This window comes from Lithobates pipiens, unplaced genomic scaffold, assembly GCF_037356315.1.
Source record: "Lithobates pipiens isolate NorthernLeopardFrog02 unplaced genomic scaffold, aLitPip1_a1.2 Scaffold_28, whole genome shotgun sequence".
Taxonomy (NCBI): domain Eukaryota; kingdom Metazoa; phylum Chordata; class Amphibia; order Anura; family Ranidae; genus Lithobates; species Lithobates pipiens.
Genome location: NW_027507789.1, coordinates 194,328,051 through 194,350,892, shown reverse-complemented (window position 1 = coordinate 194,350,892; position 22,842 = coordinate 194,328,051). Strand labels below are relative to the sequence as shown.

The 22,842-nt window shown below is 44.1% G+C and overlaps 1 protein-coding gene across 1 annotated transcript in view; it reads left to right on the top strand.

The window, feature by feature from the left end:
• The window catches only part of LOC143935978 (adenosine deaminase-like), a 116,852-nt gene that overhangs the window by 58,384 nt on the left and 35,626 nt on the right, over positions 1–22,842 (top strand). The window contains exons 5-6 of the mRNA XM_077460222.1: positions 2,147–2,262; positions 20,172–20,296. Coding sequence (XP_077316348.1) covers positions 2,147–2,262; positions 20,172–20,296 — 241 coding nt within the window. The remainder of the gene's footprint in view (positions 1–2,146; positions 2,263–20,171; positions 20,297–22,842) is intronic.

Below are 22,842 nucleotides of genomic sequence, written 5' to 3'. Positions count from 1 at the left end.
TACGTGATTGCAACTGCTTCATGATTTTTAAATATAAGAAGCATTAAAATAGAAGAATGTTTTCTATTGCAGATTTATGCTTACCTAGGTGGATGTGGCATCTGTCCCCCGTCGGCCCTAACACTGAGAACCGAGCAAGGAAACACTGCCGATTGCTCAGTTCTTAGAGCTGGTGACTGTCAGTCAACGCTGTCTGCTCTGCCCCCCTCACACTCACTGGAGCTCTGGGCTGTGGAGGGGCAGGAGTAGGTAGCTCAGCCTCTCAGCGTCTCGCTGAGAGGCTGAGCCGGGTTCTGGTCCAGGCATGTAGGCAGATCCAGACTTCATTCTTGCCCGAGCTCTGTGATGTCAGCCGATAGCGGGCTTCAGCCCAATGTCTGCTGAAAACCGGTCACAGGAGTGCAGGACGAACTAGACTCCTGTGATCCACAGGAGAAGTACAACCAAACAAGCTTTGGCTGTACATCTCCTTTTAATGAGCCTCTCAGTATTTGCATCAAGAAAATTGCAGGACACGCCTTTAAGCTGGCCATAGATTAATTAAATCTCAGGTAGTTCAGCAGGGACTGGCCGAGATTTGATCTATCTTTGGGCAGGCTGATTGTACCGAAGTCAATCCATCAATCGACCTTAGTGCAACAAGCCTGTTGGATTTTGTTCATGTGATCACTTCCGGCAGAATGCATAGTGCTGCGGGAGGGATTTCCCCAACAACACTGACTTTATTGAAGGGAAAATTGAGCAATGGTGGAAGGATAAAAAATGCATAATATATGGGATTCTTTAATAAAAGGAATCTCCAGCATGTTTAAAGTGAATCTAATGCTGCGTACACACGACCAGACTTGTCGACGGACTTGGTCCGGCTGACAATCCGAATGACTTTGCAGCTGAGGTCCACCGGACTTTCAAACTAACAGACGTGGCTACACACGATCACTCCAAAAGTCAGAAGGATTAGAACGTGATGACATAGAATTAGGAAGTTCATAGCCAGTAGCCAATAGCTGCCCTAGCGTCAGTTTTAGTCCTTCGGACTAGCACACAGACGACCGGATTTTTCGACCAGACTCGAGTCCGTTAGAAAGATTTGAAGCTAGTTTTATTTCTAGGTCCGCCGGACTTTTGGGAAGAAAAAGTCCACTGGAGCCCACACACGATCGAATTGTCCGACGGACTCTGGTCCGCCGGAAAGTCCGATCGTGTGTACGCAGCATAAGAGTTGAGTGAAATTTCCCAGGTGACAGACGGCATAAAAGTATCTTAAGACATTTTAACTATCCTCTGTTACAGGAGTCACCAACCTTTTCCACATTGGGTGTCATATTCCCAAAATTTGGGCAACCAGTGTGCCAGTGAACAGTAGTGCATTTCAGTTTTAAGCTGGCCATACACTATGCAAATCTTGATCTTTTCCTAATGAGGAAATTGCCAAAATTTGCTTCATGGGTGGCCCTGTTGCCACCTTCCCACCACAAACCAGCTTCTGCAGGCAAAACATGTGCTTGTACTCACACTGGAAGAAATACCATTAAAGATCTAGTTCACGTCTAGTCCATTTATATTGTTTTCAATCTCGAGCCTTGATGAAGGGAGGGGGAGGGGGGGCAGATTTGGACCCCTGATTGTTTCCATGATCTTTATTATCTGGACTATGTAGTATGGTTGGAGGAATCTGTTAGATATTTGCATGATTTCAGATTCCAGATCAACTCCAAACACTGTGTCGTCAGGAAAGCAAGGCGTATGGGTGGGATTCTTCTGCACAGCATGCCACCATCCTCGGCAGGCTTTCAGGGATATCAGGGAGGTAGGTGGGATAGGCTTTGTAATTGACAGCTTAATGAGCTGTCAATTGCAGCTTAATGAGCATTGCAAAATAACACATAAGCAGGCATGTGCGCCAGGATTGTTAATGACTACCCTACTACATCTAAAACTAAAACCAAATGTGGCTTTAGATACAATTTAATGCCCAGCCAGTTTGCGTAATTCTGGTCATTTTTGCCACAGAAGCCTGTACAGGCAGGAACAATGTAGTCATTACAGAGTTGTGTTTCTGTCCTGTCTTATAGTATCAACAAGCTAGATTTTGGATGATAGGATGTGTCCCATGTCTTGTGTGTAATGGGCTTTGTCTCCGCAGGGGTGACGTCACACCTGACGATGTGGTGAACCTCGTGAACCAAGGGCTGCGGGAAGGGGAGAAAAAATTCAACATCAAAGCCAGGTCTATCCTATGCTGCATGCGGCATATGCCAAGTAATGTATTCCAGCCTCCGCTTGCCACTCTCATTTACTTGCTCACCTTGTGTTACGGATAACTAATTAACAAGCTTGTGTGTTATAAAAAAAAAAGGAGAGAGTTTGTGTAACCCAAAGCAATCAATCAGAGTCCAGAGTTGGTCTCCCTATTGTGGGATAGAATGTGTCGAGGGACCCTTTACTGAGACCACACCATTGCTGAGCTCCATCTGGCTGTCTCTGACTTCTGAGCCTCAGACCTAGGACTAGCATGTGGCAAGTAAAGGCAGATCTCTTGATCTGCACACTGGTTGTGGGTCAGAATTGGAGAATATTGATGTGTGACAATAGCAATGGCAGCCCCCATACTTTTCTCATGACAGAGTCACTCTAAGCATACGACAGATTGGCTGCTTTTGGTAACACCTTCATTTTTAGTTCTGCGGTATTTATACATCCGTCCCTTATTTCTCCCCCTTCTCCCTAATTATATGGCCATTGGCAGCCAACATAAACAATAGGGATATGGGTCTTTTTTAGAAGGTGGTGTTGCCCTTTACCTATACATTCACACATCCTTAAAGTGGAACTACACCCTCTTATCCTTTACAGCCAAGGAAGCTGCCATCTTATCTTCTGTATTCTCTGCATAGGCCATGGTGCTGCACATGTGATCAGTTATGACACACGCCATTTGATGGCATGGCAGTTCGATTGAAGGCACAGCAGCTGGGGGCATTATCAGTCATGGCATGCCTTGACTGTAATTGTTTTGGTGAACAGCTAAATCAATGGGTTTAGTTCTGCACTCCCCACATTGCAAGGTTAAATTGTCCATGTCCCTTTGTGTCTCCGCATACAACTCAGGACTATTGGTCCTGTATTGTACTTGATGTGTCCACCAGCCAGTGCAGCTTTGAGGAGGCTTTGGGGGACTGGTCGCATGGATGGAAGAAGCCTGCTGGAGAGAGGATTAAGGTATTACTCCTATTTCCTCTACCCCTACCTAGACTTAAGGAGCATTTAACCCAGTGGTCATCAACCCTGTCCTTGGGGCCCACTAACGGGCCAGGTTTTATGTATTACCTTGAGGGAGATGAAGACAAGAATACTGCAATCGCTGAGCAGCAAATTATATCACATGTGATGTATTTCAGTTATCTTGCAAACCTGGCCTGTTAGTGGGCCCTGAGGACAGGGTTGATGACCACTGATTTAACCCATCAGTGCTGGGATAGGTGGCCCCAGTGCAAGAGTATTTCATTTTTTTTGGTGCCTGGAATTGGGCATTATTTTACTCAGCTTAGCTTTTCAATAAGTGTCTTGCATTGTAACTAGTAAAAAAAAAACATACAATCTGAGTGTACAATCTCTCTAAAATGTTCTCTAGATTTTCTAAAACAATGTAATGTGAGGATCTAAGCCAGCCTCTCATAATCTTTTTACACTGGAGCAACCTTTAATTATTTTCAGGGGCAACTTTCAGGGAATTTTCATTGGTGGTCAGTAGGAAGAATGCCTCCCTTAAACTCAGCTAAAAAAAAAAAAAGATCATTGATATCATACTGTTGGTTTTGCCAAGTGGTATTGGCCTTGGAACCATGCCGGTGTTCTATCAGAATACCGCTACTCATCAGAAAATGCAACCAAAGTGACATTTTGTGGTGGCCATCTTGGTACACCCACACTCGTCTGCAGTAAGCCTACAGTCAGAAGGCGGCAAGCGGAAATCTTTTTACACCCACCGAAGTCTTGCACTTCACATATATTTTTACCAGTAAACTGAGCTTATAGCCCTTGTACACACGGTCGGACATTCCGACAACCAAATCCATCGGATTTTGTCCAACGTATTTTGTCCGAAACTGTTGCATACACACGGTCGGACAAAGTTGTCGGAAAATCCGATCGTTCAGAACGTGATGACGTTATTTAGTTACGACGGGACTACGTTCAGGCTAGTAGCTAATAGCTTTGGTGTAGGAATTTGATCTGAGCATGCGTGGCACTTTGTCCGATCGGAAATCTCTACAAACGATCGGACAAAGTCCGATCGGATCATGTTGTCGGAAAATTTTATAGCCAAGCTGGAAAACTTTGTCGGTCGGATATTCCGACGCAAACAGTCCGATGGAGCGCACACACGGTCGGATTATCCAACAACACGGTCCGATCGGACATTTTCCGTCGGTATGTCCGACCGTGTGTACAAGGGCATATAGTGAAATGCAGTATTTGGAAGTCTGTTACCCTGTTGATGTTTGAATAATTTTAAAAGCATCGTCAAGCCTGCTGATCTCACAGGTTTGCTAGTCTGACAGAACAGCGCTGCTTTTAAAATTCAACGTCGAGACCGTGATGAAGGCAAATCCACTTTGCACTCCAAATGCACTTGGAAGTGAAGTCGCTGTAGATCTGAGGGGGCATGAACAGCATTTTTTACTTGCACATGATTGGATAATAAAATCAGCAGAGCTGCCCCTCATTTCAGATCTTCCCCCTTAGATCTACAGCGACTGCACTTCCAAGTGCACTTGTAGTTCAAAGTGGCTTTGCCTTTAGTAAATCAATCCCAGTGTCAGACTTCCAAATACTATATTTCACTATATAAGCAGAGTTTACTAGAAAAAATAAGTGCGGAATGCAAGACCTTCTGACTGTAGGCTTACTGCGGATGAGTGCAGGTGTACCAAGATGGCGGTGACGGAATGTCACTTCGGGTGCATTTTCTGATAGGTAGCAGTATTCTGATGGAACACCGGCACCATCAGATGGAAGTGTATGTCTGCTTTGAGCCCTTTAGTCCAGTGGTCCCCAACCTTTTTGGCACCGGGGACCGGCATTGTGGATGAAAATTGTGGCAAGGCCCGGGGGTGGGCGCATGGGGGACGATGCGGCTTTTCGCGGCCAATTTGTCAGGAAATGGCTGGTGTTAGCACTTCATCACAACACCATGGTTAATGTGGTGTCAGGATGATTGAAGTGCATCATTTTTATTATTATATTGTAATATAAAATGAAATAGTTCAACTCACCATAATGCAGACTCTGTCACTAGATGCAGCTTGTCACTTGCTACCAGCTTGCCACGTTGCCTATCACCAGATTTCCACATGCCACATCGCCTGCCACCAGATGCAGACTGCCACATGCCATCAGATGCAGATTGACACAGTTCAATGCCACCAGATGCAGATTGCCACAGACACATGCCACCAGATGCAGATTGCCACAGTCACTTGCCACATGCCACCAGATGCAGATTGCCACAGTCACTTGCCACATGCCACCAGATGCAGATTGCCACAGTCACTTGCCACATGCCACCAGATGCAGATTGCCACAGACACATGCCACCAGATGCAGATTGCAACAGACACATGCCACCAGATGCAGATTGCCACAGACACATGCCACCAGATGCAGATTGCCACAGACACATGCCACCAGATGCAGATTGCCACAGACACATGCCACCAGATGCAGATTGCCACAGACACATGCCACCAGATGCAGATTGCCACAGACACATGCCACCAGATGCAGATTGCCACAGACACATGCCACCAGATGCAGATTGCCACAGACACATGCCACCAGATGCAGATTGCCACAGTCACTTGCCACATGCCACCAGATTCAGATTGCCACAGTCACTTGCCACATGCCACCAGATTCAGATTGCCACAGTCACTTGCCACATGCCACCAGATTCAGATTGCCACAGTCACTTGCCACATGCCACCAGATTCAGATTGCCACAGACACATGCCACTAGATGCAGCATCTTAAATGCAAATTGTCACTAAGTGCAGTGCAGTGCAGTGGAGTGGAGTAGAGTGGAGGGTTCCGCGTTAGAGAGAACAGAGGGGATGCGGGGCGGGCTGTGAGAGATTATGTCATCTCTCTGCTCCCCCGCTTCACCTCCAACAGTATACTGGCCGGGCTGTGTGGGCGGAACAGCGGTGATGTGGGCGGGCGGGATTATGTCATCTCTCTGCTCGTCTGCTTCACCCCCAGCAGTGTAGCGGCAGGGCTGTGTGGGCGGAAAAGCGGTGATCGCTCTGCTCACCGCCGCATCTCAGTGCACATTTCGCGGCCCGGCTGCAAACGGGCTACGGCCCGGTAGCGGGCCGCGGCCCGGGGGTTGGAGACCCCTGCTTTAGCCCAACTAACAGAATGAAAACTTGTCAAAAAACAGTAAAACGTTTTCAAAGAAAATATTTGTTCAAACTTTGTGTGTTAATGGTTTTTAAAAATTGATGTTTAGAGCAATTGATTTGGGGGCCAGGCCCAGGTATATAGTATACAAGCCCTATTACCAGTTTAGAAGAGTGTTCCAACCTGACCTGAACAGCTCTGTCGGTAGAGGGTCCTGGAGGCCGCATAACCTTATCCAATTACTGCTTGCTGTCCAAATGACATAATTATTTCACGTGACATATATCCATAATAGTAATAAGGCTACATTTACCCATCTACATTGGATGGTTGTCCCCATTTATCCATATAAGGATGCATTTTGCTGAAATACTGCACCAAAGATTATTTATTCTTTTAACACACCAAAGCACAGAAGTATTTTAACTTTATTCAGCAGAGATGTAATTGCACTGCCTGACATACCATAGCCACTAGAGGGAGCACCTGCAGATATGATTTTAAGTTATTGAAAATTGTAAAAATATGGCCATGATGTAAAAACGGCCTGCAGGTACATTTTCTGAACAAATTTGAATAAATGCTTCTAGAAATAGAAGCCTTATCCAGCATGAAGGTAAAGAGTCATGACTTTGTTTAATAACAGGAATTCACAGGGACGGTGGCTTGGCATAGTTTGCGGGGACCTGTGACCTTATGTTGTGGTTGTAGATCCGTGAGGCTGCACATCCAGGTTCCTGAATGCCGTATAAACACAGGCCTTCTATTTTATGTGTTTACTTTGGCAGGTTATAATTCCACATTTCTGCCATAACTGCGCTCTGCTGTTAGTAAACACGGTCTTTAACCTAAAAAACCTTCCCTAGAGAACAAGGTAACCGAAGCAGCTTTCTGAGTCCTTATCTAATGTAAACAGCGTTGTGCTTTGTCATGATAGATTCCACGTGACCATTCTGGTGGCCGTTGTTAGAGGAAAGTCATTCTAGAGCTGATTTGCTGAAAATCAGTCCATTTATTGGCTTGTAAGGCTGGCAGGTATTCCTTTTAGGATGGTAGATGTAGTCAAGTGACCACGTTGGTCATTGACTGTACAATATACAGTATCTCACAAAAGTGAGTACACCCCTCACATTTTTGTAAATATTTTCTTATATCTTTTCATGTGACAACACTGAAGAAATTACACTTTGCTACAATGTAAAGTAGTGAGTGTACAGCTTGCCAAGACCCTGAAACTGAGCTGCAGCACGATGGCCAAGACCATACAGTGGTTTAACAGGACAGGTTCCACCTAGAAAAGGCCTCGTCATGGGTGACCAAAGAAGTTGAGTGCATGTGCTTATCGTCATATCCAGAGGTTGTCTTTGTGAAATAGATGTATAAGTGCTGCCAGCATTGCTGCAGATGTTGAAGGGATGGGGGGGTCAGCCTCTCAGTGCTCAGACCATAAGTCGCACACTGCATCAAATTGGTCTGTATGGCTGTCATCCCAGAACGAAGCCTCTTCTAAAGATGCACAAGAAAGCCTGCCTGTTTGCTGAAGACAAACAGACTAAGGACATGGATTCCTGGAACCATGCCCTGTGGTCTGATGAGACCAAGATAAACATATTTGGTTCCGATTTTGTGAAGCGTGTGTGGCGGCAACCAGGTGAGGAGTACAAAGACAAGTGTGTCTTGTCTACAGTCAAGCATGGTTGTGGGAGTGTCATGGTCTGGGGCTGCATGAGTGCTGCCGGGACTGGGGAGCTACAGTTCATTGAGGGAACCATGAATGCCAACATGTACTGTGACATGATGAAGCAGAGCATGATCCCCTCCCTTCGGAGACTGGGCCGCAGGGCAGTATTCAAACATAATGACCCAAAACACACCTCCAAGATGACCACTAAAGAAGCTGAGGGTAAAGATAATGGACTGGCCAAGCATGTCTCCAGATCTGAACCCTATTGAGCATCTGTGGGGCATCCTCAAACAGAAGGTGGAGGAGCGCAAGGTCTCTAACATCCACCAGCTCTGTTATGTCGTCCTGGAGGGTGGAAGAGTTCTACAGTGGCAACCTGTGAAGCTCTGGTGAACTCCATGCCCAAGAGGTTTAAGGCAGTGCTGGAAAATAATGTTGGCCACACAAAATATTGACACTTTGGGCCCAATTAGAAAATTTTCACTTAGGGGTGTACTCACTTTTGTTGCCAGTGTTATTTTGAGGGGACGCCACATTTACACTGTTATACAAGCTGTACACTCACTACTTTACATTGTAGCAAAGTGTCATTTCTTCAGTGTTGTCACATGAAAAGATGTAATAAAATATTTACAAAAATGTGAGGGGTGTACTCACTTTTGTGAGATACTGTAGATGTTTGGAACCGTGTGCAAAGTGTCATCTAGATCAGTGGCACAGAAAGTATTTGTTAGGTGTCCCCAAACTACGGCCTACAGGCCACATCCAGCCGCTTTAAGATATTATCTGGCCTAGGATCAGTGGTGTATCTCTGTTTACAAACTGAAGATTTATATCAGTTGGTCTTTGCTGATGGAGACCCTAATGTAAGGGGGGATTCTGATGGAGACCCTAATGTAAGGGGGGATTCTGATGGGGACCCTGATGTAAGGGGGGATTTTAATGGGGAACCTGATGTAAGGGGAATTCTGATGAGGACCCTTATATTTGGGGGGACCACTAGTCCTGCATTGTACATGAGACCAAGAGGCCAAGAGGGCCCCCACAACCTTGAGCATCTGAGAGAAGAGGAGTGTGCTGGAGCGAGTGATAGAGTAAATATCACAGCCTGTTCCTCTGCCCCTAGACTTAACCCTTGTGTGTGTGTTGGGGGGGGGGGGGGGGCGCATCGGTCCCACTAAAAGGAGATAGTTGTGTTTTTTTTTTTTTTTTTTTTAACAATCCCAGGGTTTAGCTTTAAAAACACAGAAAAATGACTTCCTTGTATATACTATAACTCTTATTGATATAGAGTAAGTGTTCAGTTATGTACTGTTCTAGGCATTTATGCATTTGTCTATAACGATAAGATATATATAAATAAAATTGTTTATTGGCAATATGGCCTTGTTAAGCCTTGTGTATGGGTGTACTGGGTTCTATTTATTTAGACTTATGTAATGAAATGTAAAATCCTGGACAGATGTTTAATAGGGATGTTTGCCATCCCTATGTATTAAATTGTCATAGAGCTGACGGCTTCTTGGCAGGCCGGTGGAATTCATCTCACTGTGTGGAATTGGCAGTGTCAAGTCTTTTGTTGCAATATGCTGTGTCATAATAATTGTGACAACCACCTGCGGAATAACAGTGAGATTGTTCACATATCTGAACCTATAGAGAGCTGTGTATGTGGAGGTAGAAGTAGACCTAAAAAAAGCACTAAATCACCAGTATTGGCCTTCAAATGACAGGATATCTTTTGCAGTTGTGTAGATTTGGAGGCAGTCTCAGAAATTACGATTACTTATGTGGAGATCGTATTTATGTAGGATCTTCGGGGTCCTGTACCAAAACATTAGAATTTTATAGATTGTCTCTTTTTGTTCTACACATCGAGACGATTTAGAGGCTACCTCCCAAATTTTCAGCCACTGGGGGGTGGTAATGGTCTGGCCAAGAAGCCGAGACCACTTGTGCATATAGAGATGACCGGGACCAGAAAGAGAGGGAGAGGCCTGTAGGTATTTGTAAATCTCGGAGATGAGTTGTGTTTGGTATGGGCCTTGGGAGCAAAGAAGCTCAAAAGGTGTAGGGTTGTTTAGGGTAAGAGTGGGGCTTTTGGAGCTAAAGTAGTGTCTGATTTGAAGATGGGAGTAAAATAGACCTTTGGGGACCTGAAATTTACGTTGGATGTCAGCGAAGGACAGAAGCGAATGTGTAAGTGGGTGCACCAAATTACGAAGCTGGAAGATACCAGCACGTGTCCAGGGGAGCATGCGCGAGTAAGACAGGCTGTCCAGAATGTCAGGGTTAAACAATATATTTAATAATGGTGAACATGAGGAGGCCAGGGAGAAACGCTGGGCACATTTCTTCCATACAGAAAGAGTAAAGAGCATGGGACGCAGGCAAAGATTCCTAAGCTGGTGTATGGAAGTTTCCAACTCTGCCCAAATCATCGAGCAAGGGTGGACCGGGGTAGTAATACTCATTTCAATGTCAGACCACACACTGGACGACATTCTATGCGACCACACTATGACCGGTTTCAAATGTGTAGCAAAATAGTATTTAAGGAGGTCCGGGGCCCCCAGTCCACCTCCAGCTCTGGGAGTGAGCACCACGGAACTAGCTATCCTGTGAGCCTTATAGTGCCAGATGAAATTAAGGAAGGACCTCTGAGTCGCTTTAAGTTGGGACATGGGAACGGGGATCGGTAACGTTTCAAATAGGTATAAAAGTCGTGGCATGATAGATATCTTCAAGACATTGATGCGACCCAAGAGAGAAATGGGATACGGGTCCCATTGTCGCAAGAGTCGGTCAATGTCCCGAAAGAGTGGTGGGAAATTAGCTTGATACAGACTAGGGTAGGAAGATGTAAGGTTAACCCCTAGGTATTTGAGGGAATCCGTACACCAATGATAAGTGTAGTTACGCTGCAAAAGGACAAGGTCTGCAGGGGGAATAAGGATAGGTAAAGCTTCCGTCTTGTTGGTGTTGATTTTATATCCAGAGAGAGAGCTAAATTGGTGCAGGAGGGCATGGAGAGTGGGAAGGGAGGTGTGGGGTCTGGTCAAGGTCAGCAGAATATCGTCAGCATATAGAGACAATTTATACTCTGGCGTAGTGTCACCCCTCGAATATCAGGATGACTACGAATAGCAGCTGCCAGAGGTTCCAAACAGAGAATAAAGAGCAAAGGGGACAACGGACAGCCCTGCCTAGTGCCATTACTGAGGGAGAAAGAAGGTGATAGGTAGGAGGATAGCTGGACTTGTGAAGAGGGTCTGGAATACAATTCCCTTAGGGCATCGATAAAGGGACCTTCAATGCCAAAGTGAGAGAGCGTGGCAAACATAAATGGCCAGCTGAGTCTATCGAACGCCTTTTGAGCGTCAAGGCTCAGTATTAGAGCCGGGCGATTCGTTTTATTTAGTAAGTCAATCAAATCTACAGTACGTCTGGTATTGTCCCCTGCATGTCTAGCCAATACAAAACCTACTTGGTCTTTGTGGATGAGCTGTGGTATTAAACGGGATAACCTATTCGCCAAGATGTTGGTGAAGATTTTGTAATTGGAATTTAGCAGCGCAATAGGCCTGTAGTTATCCGGGAGGGAGGGGTCTTTACCCAGTTTCGGAATCACAGAGACGTGGGCATGAAGAAACTGGGGGTCAGGTATGGTGCCTTTCAGTAAGGAGGAGAATAGGGAGAGTAGGTGTGGACTCAGAATCGGAAGAAAGGTTTTGTAGTAGGAATATGGTAGACCATCAGGGCCAGGGGCTTTTTGGTTGGGAAGATTCTCCACCACCTCTGCCAATTCCTCAGGGGAGATAGCGGAGTTCAGGGATGGGAGATGGTCAGGAGAGAGCTTGGGAAGGGGCAACGATTCCATGAAGGAGTTAAATTTCTCCTGGGTGAAAGCGTATTGATCATCAGTGAGTAAGCAGTTATACAGCTTATGGTAGAATTGGCCAAATATTTTGGACATTGTAAGAGGGCAATAAGAGGGGGAACCATCAGGTTGTTTAAGGGAATCAGGATATGCTTGGAAGGGCCTAGGTTTAAGTTTGTTTACTAGTATCCTGTGGGGCTTGTTAGAGTACTTGTAAAATTTCTGTTTAGACCATAGGAGGGATTTATCCATTTTCTGCATATCAAGTGATCTAAGGTGGTTGCGTAAGTAGACAACATTCCTGAGCCCCGACACCGTGGGAGAAGAGAACAAACGGTCTTCGGCTTTGCGAAGCCTGAGAAGAGCCAAGGCTCGCTGGTGTGTGGCATCTCTTGAGTCGGGAGCTTATTGCAATACAATGCCCCCTGAGCACAGGTTTATGTGCCTCCCACAGGGTCGAAGGCTCGGAGACGGTGCCAGTGTTAAGCTTAAAATACTCAGTAAGGCAAGCGGACAGGTCTGTCTTACTTTTAAATTATTTTTAATAATATCATCTTTCATGGTCCTAATTAACCATTTGTACATGTGGAACTATGGTAATATTTATATGAAGAGCTGTTGATAGCAAAGACCCCTTAACAAGGCAGTCTGTTTTTCTAGCGTGAGCACTTCAGACATTCTCTGATGGATTTCAGGAGAAAAAACAATCAGATGAGTTGGATTCCCCTGGCAAATCGCTCTTGCCATCCCCGATAACCCAACTCTGGCTTCCGTAGGCATATAATGGCATGTACATTCTATGGTCATATTGGGAAGTGATTATATGTCTGTGAGCACTCCAGACATTCTTCCCCAGGACAAACCATCAGATAAGTTGGATTTCTTGGGCAAATTACTCTTGTCTTCCCTGATAAACTCTACCTTTTCCTTAACCGCGGGCATATACAAGCCCAGACCAACTCTTACAAATCTCAGGAGAAGAAACAAAAACAATCAGATCCGTTGGATTCCTTGTGCAAATCACTATGGTCTCCGCTGATAACCCAACTCCATCTTTTTCTAATCCATGGGCATGTACATGCATTTGGTCATATTGGGGAAGTGATTATATGTCTATGGGCACTCCAGACCTTTTTCTTCTTCCATAGGCATAAACAGCCACGTTTGACTGATCCAAGCATACATGTTTATAAAAAGATCTTTTATTGGAATGATCTCCATATCACATCTGCAAGCAGTTAACAAGAACCTGCCCTGGATGTGCAAGATTTTGATTATTTAGTCTTTATAATTAATTGTGGAGTCTTCCATATGAACGATTTGCATGTCCGAGTTATTAAAACTTCTTTTGGCAGAAACCGCGTTGGCTGCAGAAATGGTTGGAGATAGATTTTTAGGTGTGGGTATGTGATGGTTTCAGTTGATCCCACGAGGATGTATAGAGATGACTCACTGCGCTGTGTAAATCTCTCTGGCTTTATCTGCTCCTCTGATGCCAGTGTGAGTCAGTTTGGTGAGATGCGACTTTTGGCCTCTGTACAGATGATAACTGATGGGCAGGTCTTTTGTTTATATGCAAGAGTGGGAGTTGTTGGGCAATTCTTTTACTTCTGTGGTTGTTAGGAATAGTGCACCAATATCAAGGAACAGCCTGGAACCATTTATGAAATGTTTTGGTGAATTCCTACTCTCACTTCAGGTTGATTCTACCCCCCTCTCCTCTTGTGTATGAGCTGCATATCTAAGCTGCATGTTGTGTTGGAGTCTCTTAAGTCAGTGGTTTTCAACCTCAGTCCTCAAGTAACTCCAAAGGCCATGTTTTGGGAATTTTTCCTCGCTAAAATAGCGATCCAAAATACCAAGCTACTGACTGATTTAAAGCACCTGTGCAAGATGAAGGAAAACCTGCAAACATGGCCCGTTGGGGGTACTTGAGGCCTGAGGTTGAGAACCACTGTCTTAAAGTGGAAGTAAACCCATTGATTTAAACAGTTAAAAAAAAAAAAAAAGGCATGCGGGGAATGCTAACTGCACATTGGCTGTGCTCTCAGCCAAACTATCAAACCATCCAATGGCTGGTGTCATAACGAATCGCATGTGCAGCACCATAGCAGTTGAAGATTAAACAGAGGCAAAGATGGCAGCTTCCTTGGCTGAAAACGATAGGGGAGTTTACTTCCACTTTAAGTCATCCCGAAAAGCTAATATGCAGTCACGAGTCCTGGTGCAGTTGTCCCCCCCAACCACACATTCCAGAAGAACTTAACATGGTTTTCGGTATGCAGATCCTGGAGCACCCCACTTGCAGTTTCTTCTGCAATCATTCTGAAGGTTATCACAGTAAGCCATATTGACCCATCCCTAACATTATAAAGCCCCCTTACGGTAGCCAGCTGTGTACCAGACTTTGGATTACTGTAGCGTCCATCACCACATCACTGTTGTAGTAGCTAAGCATGACTAAAGTATTCATAAACCTTGGTCCTTACAATTAAAAGAAAGACACGGACTGAGTGACATGGGTTTTATATGGCCACAGCAGCCATCAGGTAAAACATACCTGTAAGTGCAAATTCAACAAAGTAATGCCCAACAACAAGAGGTCTTTGGGTGTCTTTAAGGCACAATTTTAACTGGAATGGTCTATGTCAGTCGTGCCCCAACCGGCTCAAAGACTTTCCGACATCAGACATGCTTCCATATTCCCCTCCCCAAGGGGACCTAGCTCCTGGGAGAATCACCGCTAACCAGGTGGAAGTGCCATACCTTAGATAGGCCCCTCTAATTCTGTAATCTTGTAATTTCTCACTGTCCCCCAAATACCCCTTGACCCGCCAACTGCTGTGACAAAATTGAGCAATATACAACAGTCAAGAAATTATACTCCTATACATTTTTATCATTTATTTATGTATTTAGTTTTCTCTTTTTTTCTTTAGAATTTTTTTTTTATATATATAAAAAATAAATATAAATATATTTATTTTTAAAACTCAATCACACAAATACCACCACTACCTGTCCAATGCTGTAACCCCTAACATCAGGGCGGGAGGGTGGGAAGTTGTCACTTTTCCTGACTCCTTGGAATGCTAAGGAAAACCCCCCTCCACAAGACCCTCACCTCTGGACCCTGCACCTTTCAACATCTGCCTCCAATCAGGGAAGGTCTCCACCCCTACCCTCCATACTGACCTAGCTGACTGTTTCCTGATCCTGTTCCTCCCCTAGTCATGCAGCCCTTCCGTCCATTTTCTCCTCCAGGTCTCACTTTATCTATAGTAGACTTGAATCAACTACTCCTGGGCCCGTGGTCCAGTAAGGGTCTCACTGTGACCCTGAACGCATGTCCACTCCACTACTGAAACAATTGATAGCTGTGATATTTGTATTGACTAGAGGAGGTGTTATCACCTATGCAAATGGTGGCAAGAGGCTTTCAACCCCAGGGGAGTGGTAATAAATTCCATGCCATTATTAGATGTGCTGCACTAGTTAAAAATATCTTTCCAAGTCTGTAATTTGGTCTTGAGCACCGAGCAGATTTTATGGTGTGACAAAGCTTCGACTTTAAATCTCTACTCAAGGTTTAGTAACCTTGGAAGATGCCTATATACACACTTAAGGTGTCTACATGCACCTTGATCTCTCTTCCCACTGTAGGGCCCCAGAAATCTTAAGTAAATGCTGCCTTTCTAAAAGTCACTATTTGCATAATGATAAGCACTGATCCCTCCCCCTGCCCCTTTTGTTTAGGCTGCGCAATCAGGGAACACTGAATTGCAGAGGGCAAGTGGTTGGGGGGGGGGGGGGGGGGATTTTCACATGTTCCCCATAGCCACAAGTAGCACCTCTTTGAGCGCAAGCAGACATTCAAGTAGTAGTGCAGTGTAGGTAAGTATTGTGTATCACAGGCTGTTAGCATGTCAGACTGTAGTGCATACAACATTTCTTTAATGTTAAAGGGCACCCGTACTAAGAGATACACTATATTGTAAAAAGTATTGCGACGCCTGCTTTTACACGCACATGAACTGTAATGGCATCCCAGTCTTAGTCTGTAGGGATTAATATTGAGTTGGCCCACCCTTTGCAGCTATAACAGCTTCAGCTCTTCTGGGAAGGCTGTCCACAAGGTTTAGGAGTGTGTCTATGGCAGTGATGGCGAACCTTGGCACCCCAGATGTTTTGGAACTACATTTCCCATGATGCTCTGGCACTCTGCAGTGTAGTGGAGCATCATGGGAAATGTAGTTCCAAAACATCTGGGGTGCCAAGGTTCGCCATCACTGGTCTATGGGAATGTTTGACCATTCTTCCAGAAGCACATTTGTGAGGTCAGGCACTGATGTTGGACAAGAAGGCCTGGCACCAGTCTCCACTCTAATTGATCCCAAAGGTGTTTTATAGGGTTGAGATCAGGACTTTGTGCAGGCCAGTCAAGTTCCTCCACCCCAAACTTGCTCATCCATGTCTTTATGGACCTTGCTTTGTGCACTGGTGGCTCAGTTATGTTGGAACAGGAAGGGGTCATCCCCAAACTATTTCCACAAAGTTGGGAGCATGAAATTGTCCAAAATGTCTTGGTATGCTGACGCCTTAAGAGTTCCCTTCACTGGAACTAGGGGGCCAAGCCCAACCCCTGAAAAACAACCCCCACACCATAATCCCCCCTCCCCCAAATGATTTGGACCAGTGCACAAAGCAAGGTCCATAAAGACATGGATGAGCAAGTTTGGGTTGGAGGAACTTGATTGGCCTGCACAGAGTTCTGATCTCAACCTGATAGAACACCTTTGGGATGAATGAGAGTGGAGACTGCAAGTCAGGCCTTCTCCTCCAACATCAGTGCCTGACCTCACAAATGCGCTTCTGGAAGAATGGTCAAACATTCCCATAGACTTACTATGGGAATGTTTGCTCGTTTTCGTTTAATTTGTTTTTGTTTTAGATTTCCTTTTTCTGGTTATTCATTATGATCGCAATTCGTAAATTGCAAAAATTTGAAAATAAGAAAGAAAATTCGAAAGAATAACAAACTAATAATAACTATCAAATTATAAGTATTTGAATTTCCTTTCAAATTTGACTGTTTAAACCGAACACATATGAATTTATCCGAAGTTATGAATTCTCTGAAATAACGAAGGTCGCATCTAAACAAAATTAATAATCATAAAAACGTTTTATTATTATTAATAAGTTCCATTAGTTTAGATATGGCATTCGTTATTATTAGTTATTTCAGATTTTTGAATTTTTATTTTGATTTCGGAATATTCAAATTTACGAATATTTGGAAAAATGTGTTAAACGGGTTTTTGTTAATTTGGGTATTTCCGAATTAAATCAGTTAAACAAACTCAACGAATTACACATGTCTAGTAAGTATCTTTGGTTCTCCCAAAGGAAGTGTCAGAAGCACATGTGTAAATCCAACTTGGGCTCCCTTGTCCTTACAGAACCACCCTTGTCTTGGCAGGCCCACTGTTGGCACACTTTTTTGTCCTGGCGGGCCCATTCTTAGCACACCCTTGTCCTGCAAGTCCCACTGTTGGCACACCTTTTCCTTGCATGCCCACAGTTTGTGAGCCCTTGTCTTGACAGGCCAAGTGTCAGCACACCAGGTAAGGTCTACTATCGGTACACCCCTTATCTTGGCAGCCCCCCTGTTGGTGCACCCTTTTTCTGGTAGCTCCACGCAATTGACTTTAGGGACTTTCAAGTACCAATTGTGCCATAAAATTCCACTTGCAGGTTCTGGGTTTACAGTTGACACCTTCAAAAGTCATTTGTGACTGCTTTTGACCCTGATAATGTCACCATGCCATAGTCCAGGCTCTGTAGAAATATTTGGAGGATACACCCCAGAGCAGGGGACCAGGATGTCCAAGTTACAGCAATGCTCCTCTAGTCACATGCTGAGGAAGTGAGGGGAAATCACTTGCAGACTCGGCAGCGGTCACACAGTAACAATATTGTTTATTTTTATAACCCATTATATATTCTGAATCACCATGAAATGTAGATTGTAACCTCCTTCCTTCACCACACACATCTGTGATAACTTCATATAGTTAAATATTTTTCAGGATGGGGGCCCATAAATTCCATCTGTGCATCAGGAGGGATTTCCATCCACATTGCTGTCAAAAACAGATGTTGTTTTAGTCCCTAAAATATTTCCATCATCCCCACAGTATTCAGCTAGGAATCATAAAGCCAAAACGTGATTTGCAGTGACTCGTGTTAGCATGTTTCTGGTCTTTTCATTAAAACCAAAACTCCTCACGTAGTGTTCCATTATCAACTACCTGATTTGTCAGTGGACTGTTTCAAGGATCATCTTGAAGTGATATCAAACCCAAATATTGTATACATCTCCGCTTGCCAATCCTAAAATGGCTGCATTTGTTTTCTTTTTTTAGGCTTTTTACTTTATTTTCATTTGATGTGCCTGGTAAGCTGCAGTACATTACATTTTTATGTTTTATTACTGCTTTACCTTGAATGAAGAAAACTTGCCAGTTGATAAACCTCACATTCTCTCCTTTTCCCATTGCTCCGACTCTCTACATCACGTATGTCAAACACAAGGCCAGTAGGCTGAATTCGGCCGTCCAGGCCTTGTCATGTGACCCTCTCTCCCAGTTTTGCAGCCAAAACGTGGTGGAGCTCCATTCCACCACCTCTGGCTCTTGTCCTTGGCTACTCGCTGTCTCTTGTAAAGACAGAAGCCTTCTTTGTTTACAAGGGACAGCTTTGCTCTCAGTGGCTCCTGAATACAGATAATTGCATACGCTAACTGCGGGAACAGCTCTCCAGAGGAAGAATGATTTCCCTTCAAGGCCCCCCTAAACCCTGCACATTGTTTGTTGTGTACTCCTAAACTGTGCACTCTGGACGTGGCGCACCCCTAAACCTACTCTGTATGTAGTGCACCCCTGGAACTGCAGTCTATACATAGCGCACCCATAAACTCTGTATGTCGTGTACTTTTGAACTCTGCATTCTGTACAGAGGGCACACCTAGACTCTGCACTCTGTACGTGACGCACTCCTGAACCCTGTATGTAGCACACCCCTGAACTCTGTGCAAACGGCACCCCTGGAACTGCACTCTGTACAAGGCGTGCCCCTGCACTCTGTATGTAACGCACTCCGGAACTCTACACTTGGTATGTAGCAAACTCCTGAACTCTGTATGTAGTGCACCCCAGATACAACTGGCCCTTTAAAGGCAACCATATAGCTGATGTGGTCCACAATGAAATTGAGTTTGACAACCCTGCGCTAAATTCTCTGTGGGCTCTTTCTTTTTGTTATATATTTTGCTTTGTATTATCATGTAACTATGCTAATTAGAATTCATGGTACTGGTAATGGCTTTTTATTGCTGAATAGTTGCTGATGTAGGCACAGCTTCAGTGACCACATTTTACAAGAAATTGATTGTGATTAATTAGCCAAGCTCCTGCTGCTTGAAGGGACTAGTTCAGTCTTGCTCAGCTGTGATATCAACTGGTCATATATGTGTGTGTGTGTATGTATGTATGTATGTATGTATGTATGTATGTATATATATATATATATAAATATAAATATTTTATTTGTTTATTTTTTGCATGTGTATGACTATTGGAACCAAAATCACCCTGTAGGGGGGCGGGGGGTAATTTACCAAAATATACATCAGTGTTACATGAATGGATGGTTCAAATGCAAGTTATCCCTTTAAAGTGTATGTGGAGTTTATCTCTAAGTCTTAAATTTGGTCCGCTTATCATTTTGTAATTTTTAAGGGACTAGAATACCCAACTGCGAATTGCATTTGCATTCAATGTTGTTGACTTAAGCCACTTAGTAGTGGGGCGAGCTCTCCTCGTCCTCGTGAGTTCCCAGCTCTGCCCTCTTTGGTCACCTTGTTATATTCCCACTCTTATGTTGAACTATGACTTTTACATTAGTAAAACCACTGAGTGTGAAAAAGCTAAAGTATAAAATGATCCAACTCAAAAAGCATCCACACATAACCAAAATATGAGTTCTGAACGGACGGACCCTTTAAGGCAGACATTTTTGTTAACACCCCTGTGATATATTTCCTTCTTGCAGTGTTTAGGCTCTTATGTGCCGCATCTGGCACTGTGTAGACAATACATATACATAATCTAAATGTCATCTTTGCTTTCTGATGAACAGACTGGTCGTTAGAAGTGGTGGAGCTTTGTAAGAAATATCACAACAACACCGTTGTGGCCATTGACCTGGCTGGTGATGAATCCCTTAATTGCGAGTCGGCTCCTGGACATCGGAAGGCCTATGAGGTGAGAAGGCCTGACATATTATAATGGTGATCTTCTGCATTATACAGGAGCTGCTCCATGTAGTGGAGGCAGAAAATTCATCTGTGGCTCAATCATTTATTAAAGTGAACCTGTCAGACATTTTACATGTATAACTGTGGGCAGCACAGTGGTGTAGTGGTTAGCACTCTCACCTCGCTGGTTCAAATCCCAACCACGACACTACCTGCCTGGAGTTTGCATGTTCTCCCTGTGCCTGCGTGGGTTTCCTCTGGGTACTCCAGTTTCCTCCCACACTCCAAAGACATGCAAGAAGGTTAATTGGCTTCTGACCAAAATTGGCCCTAGCATATGAAGGGGGACCTTGCATTGTGGGCTCCTTGAGGGTAGGGACTGATGTGAGTGTGCAATGTACAGGGATAGGGACAATTGTAGACACTCTCAGGTTGAACTGAATGGTCTTTATTCAACCTTACTAACTATGTAACTATGTAACTGTAAATCTCCCAGTTTAAAACCGAAACCACAGGTCCAAGAAAAGCCTATTCTATTCTATTCTATGGGCCCCTCTGATCTTGGTTGCACTTTCATGACTTGAGGCCTAAGCTTTGGGAAATCAAGATTGGAGGGTGACACAAGAGAATGATGGAGACCTTGTATATATTCAGTATTGGATGGTGACAGAGCGTACTCACCCCTTCTGTCATGTGACGGTGTTTGGGCCTGCCAATTGGCCACTGTGCAAAAAGGTCAGGTGCTCTTCAATAACTGAAACCTCAGGTGTTTTGTGAGGGCTGCAATGGAGGAATGAGCAAAAGGAGAACAGGAAGAAAGTGATCATAGGTGGGTTAGTTGGTGATCTTTAATGGACAAGTTTAAAATCAGGTGAGTGGTTTGCTTTAAGGCAGTGCAAGGTGCGGAAACGGTGCGCAAAATATAGTATTCCGTAGCTTTCAATACCCCTACAGTTGGCTCAGTATGTATTCCAACATCAAGGTTGGATCTTTTAAAAAAGCAGCGTTTTCTCATATTATTGCACAGCCCACTAAACCACAAATGGTGGACCATGAGAAGATGTGTGCCCAGCCTGGATTGCCAGGTTCAGAGGCTTCACTCCCATGCAAAAACCCTGAAAAACCTGGGATTATGTAAAGCTGGTGAAACTGCTTTAGGGTCTATGTGAATGGGCTTGTCTTGATGGGTAAATGCAGCTGGCCTTTCAGTTTGGGATGCTTCTGAGATGGTTTAGAATTCATTGACTTGTGCCGTTGACCTCCTTCGGACCTCAGGCTTGACTAAAACTGCTTTTGCATTCCCATAGACTTGTATAGGGAGGGCAGCAGTGATATGAACAGATGTCTATTGTCCCACTTAAGTACAGGTGTAGTCCTACCCAGATGGTGCTGGTGGGGATCTGGTTGGTTCTACCAAGTTCCACAAGTTAGAATTTTCACAGATGATTATATTACTTAAAATATCTGTCCTAGGCGGTGACATTCATTTTAGCACTTGTTAAGATTTAATACTGCCCACAGTAGTAGGAGTAGGAATCAGAGTTAATAAGTAATTGCAGTCCGGTGCCCCCCTTTGTGTAAGACCGCCTCCCCCTCCAATTTTGTAAATTGTCCTGCCCCCTTGCACCCCCATATCTAATGTCCTGACAGGCAGGGGCTGGCGCACCACCAAAACGCACTTTCAAGGATTTTGGCAGCTTTGTAAGGCTTGATACTTTCATCCATATGTACAAGACCTCCTGAAGGCTGGCTTCCTGCGATGATTACCCGTGGTGGCTTTCTTTCATTTGGAAAAGAAAAGCATGTTTGGGTTCTAGGCTCTGTTCCTAAAGACCTTTTTACTGCAAAAACATTTAAATCCCTTTGCTATTAATGTGTTTTTTAATCCTACGCCAAGAACAATAGTCCGTTTTATTCAAAGCAGCAGATCAGGTTTGATGTGAACCAAAATGGAATGTTTGTTGCAGCTGCCTCTACCTGTCTGAACAGCTGTCTGGTGCAGAGATAGAATAATGCTGGGAAGGTGAGATATAGTAAATGTCATTTTTCTAATGAACATTTTGGTGTTTTTTTTTTTCTAGAACCTTAGGCTATTTTATGGTTGTTCGTGCTGACTGCCGGTATGGAAGCATTACTAGATTAGGATGAGGGCGTTAGGTGTAAGGGGGCTTGGCTATCTTATTTTAGATCAGAAATAGTCAATCATTTAAAATTGGCCCTAGTATATGCAGGGCCGTCTTTAACCACTTCAGACCCAGGCCAATTCTGACATTTCTCTCCTACATGTAAAATTCCTAATTTTTTTTGCTAGAAAATTACATAGAACCCCCAAACATTATATATGTTTTTTTAGCAAAGACCCTAGAGAATACAATGGCGGTCATTGCAACTTTTTATCTCGCACGATATTTGCGCAGCAATTTTTCGAACGCGTTTTTTTCAGAAAAAAAACTGTTTCATGCTTAAAAAAAAAAAAAAAAAACAGTAAAGTTAGCCCAATTTTTTTGCATAATGTGAAAGAGGAGGATACGCCGAGTAAATAGATACCCAACA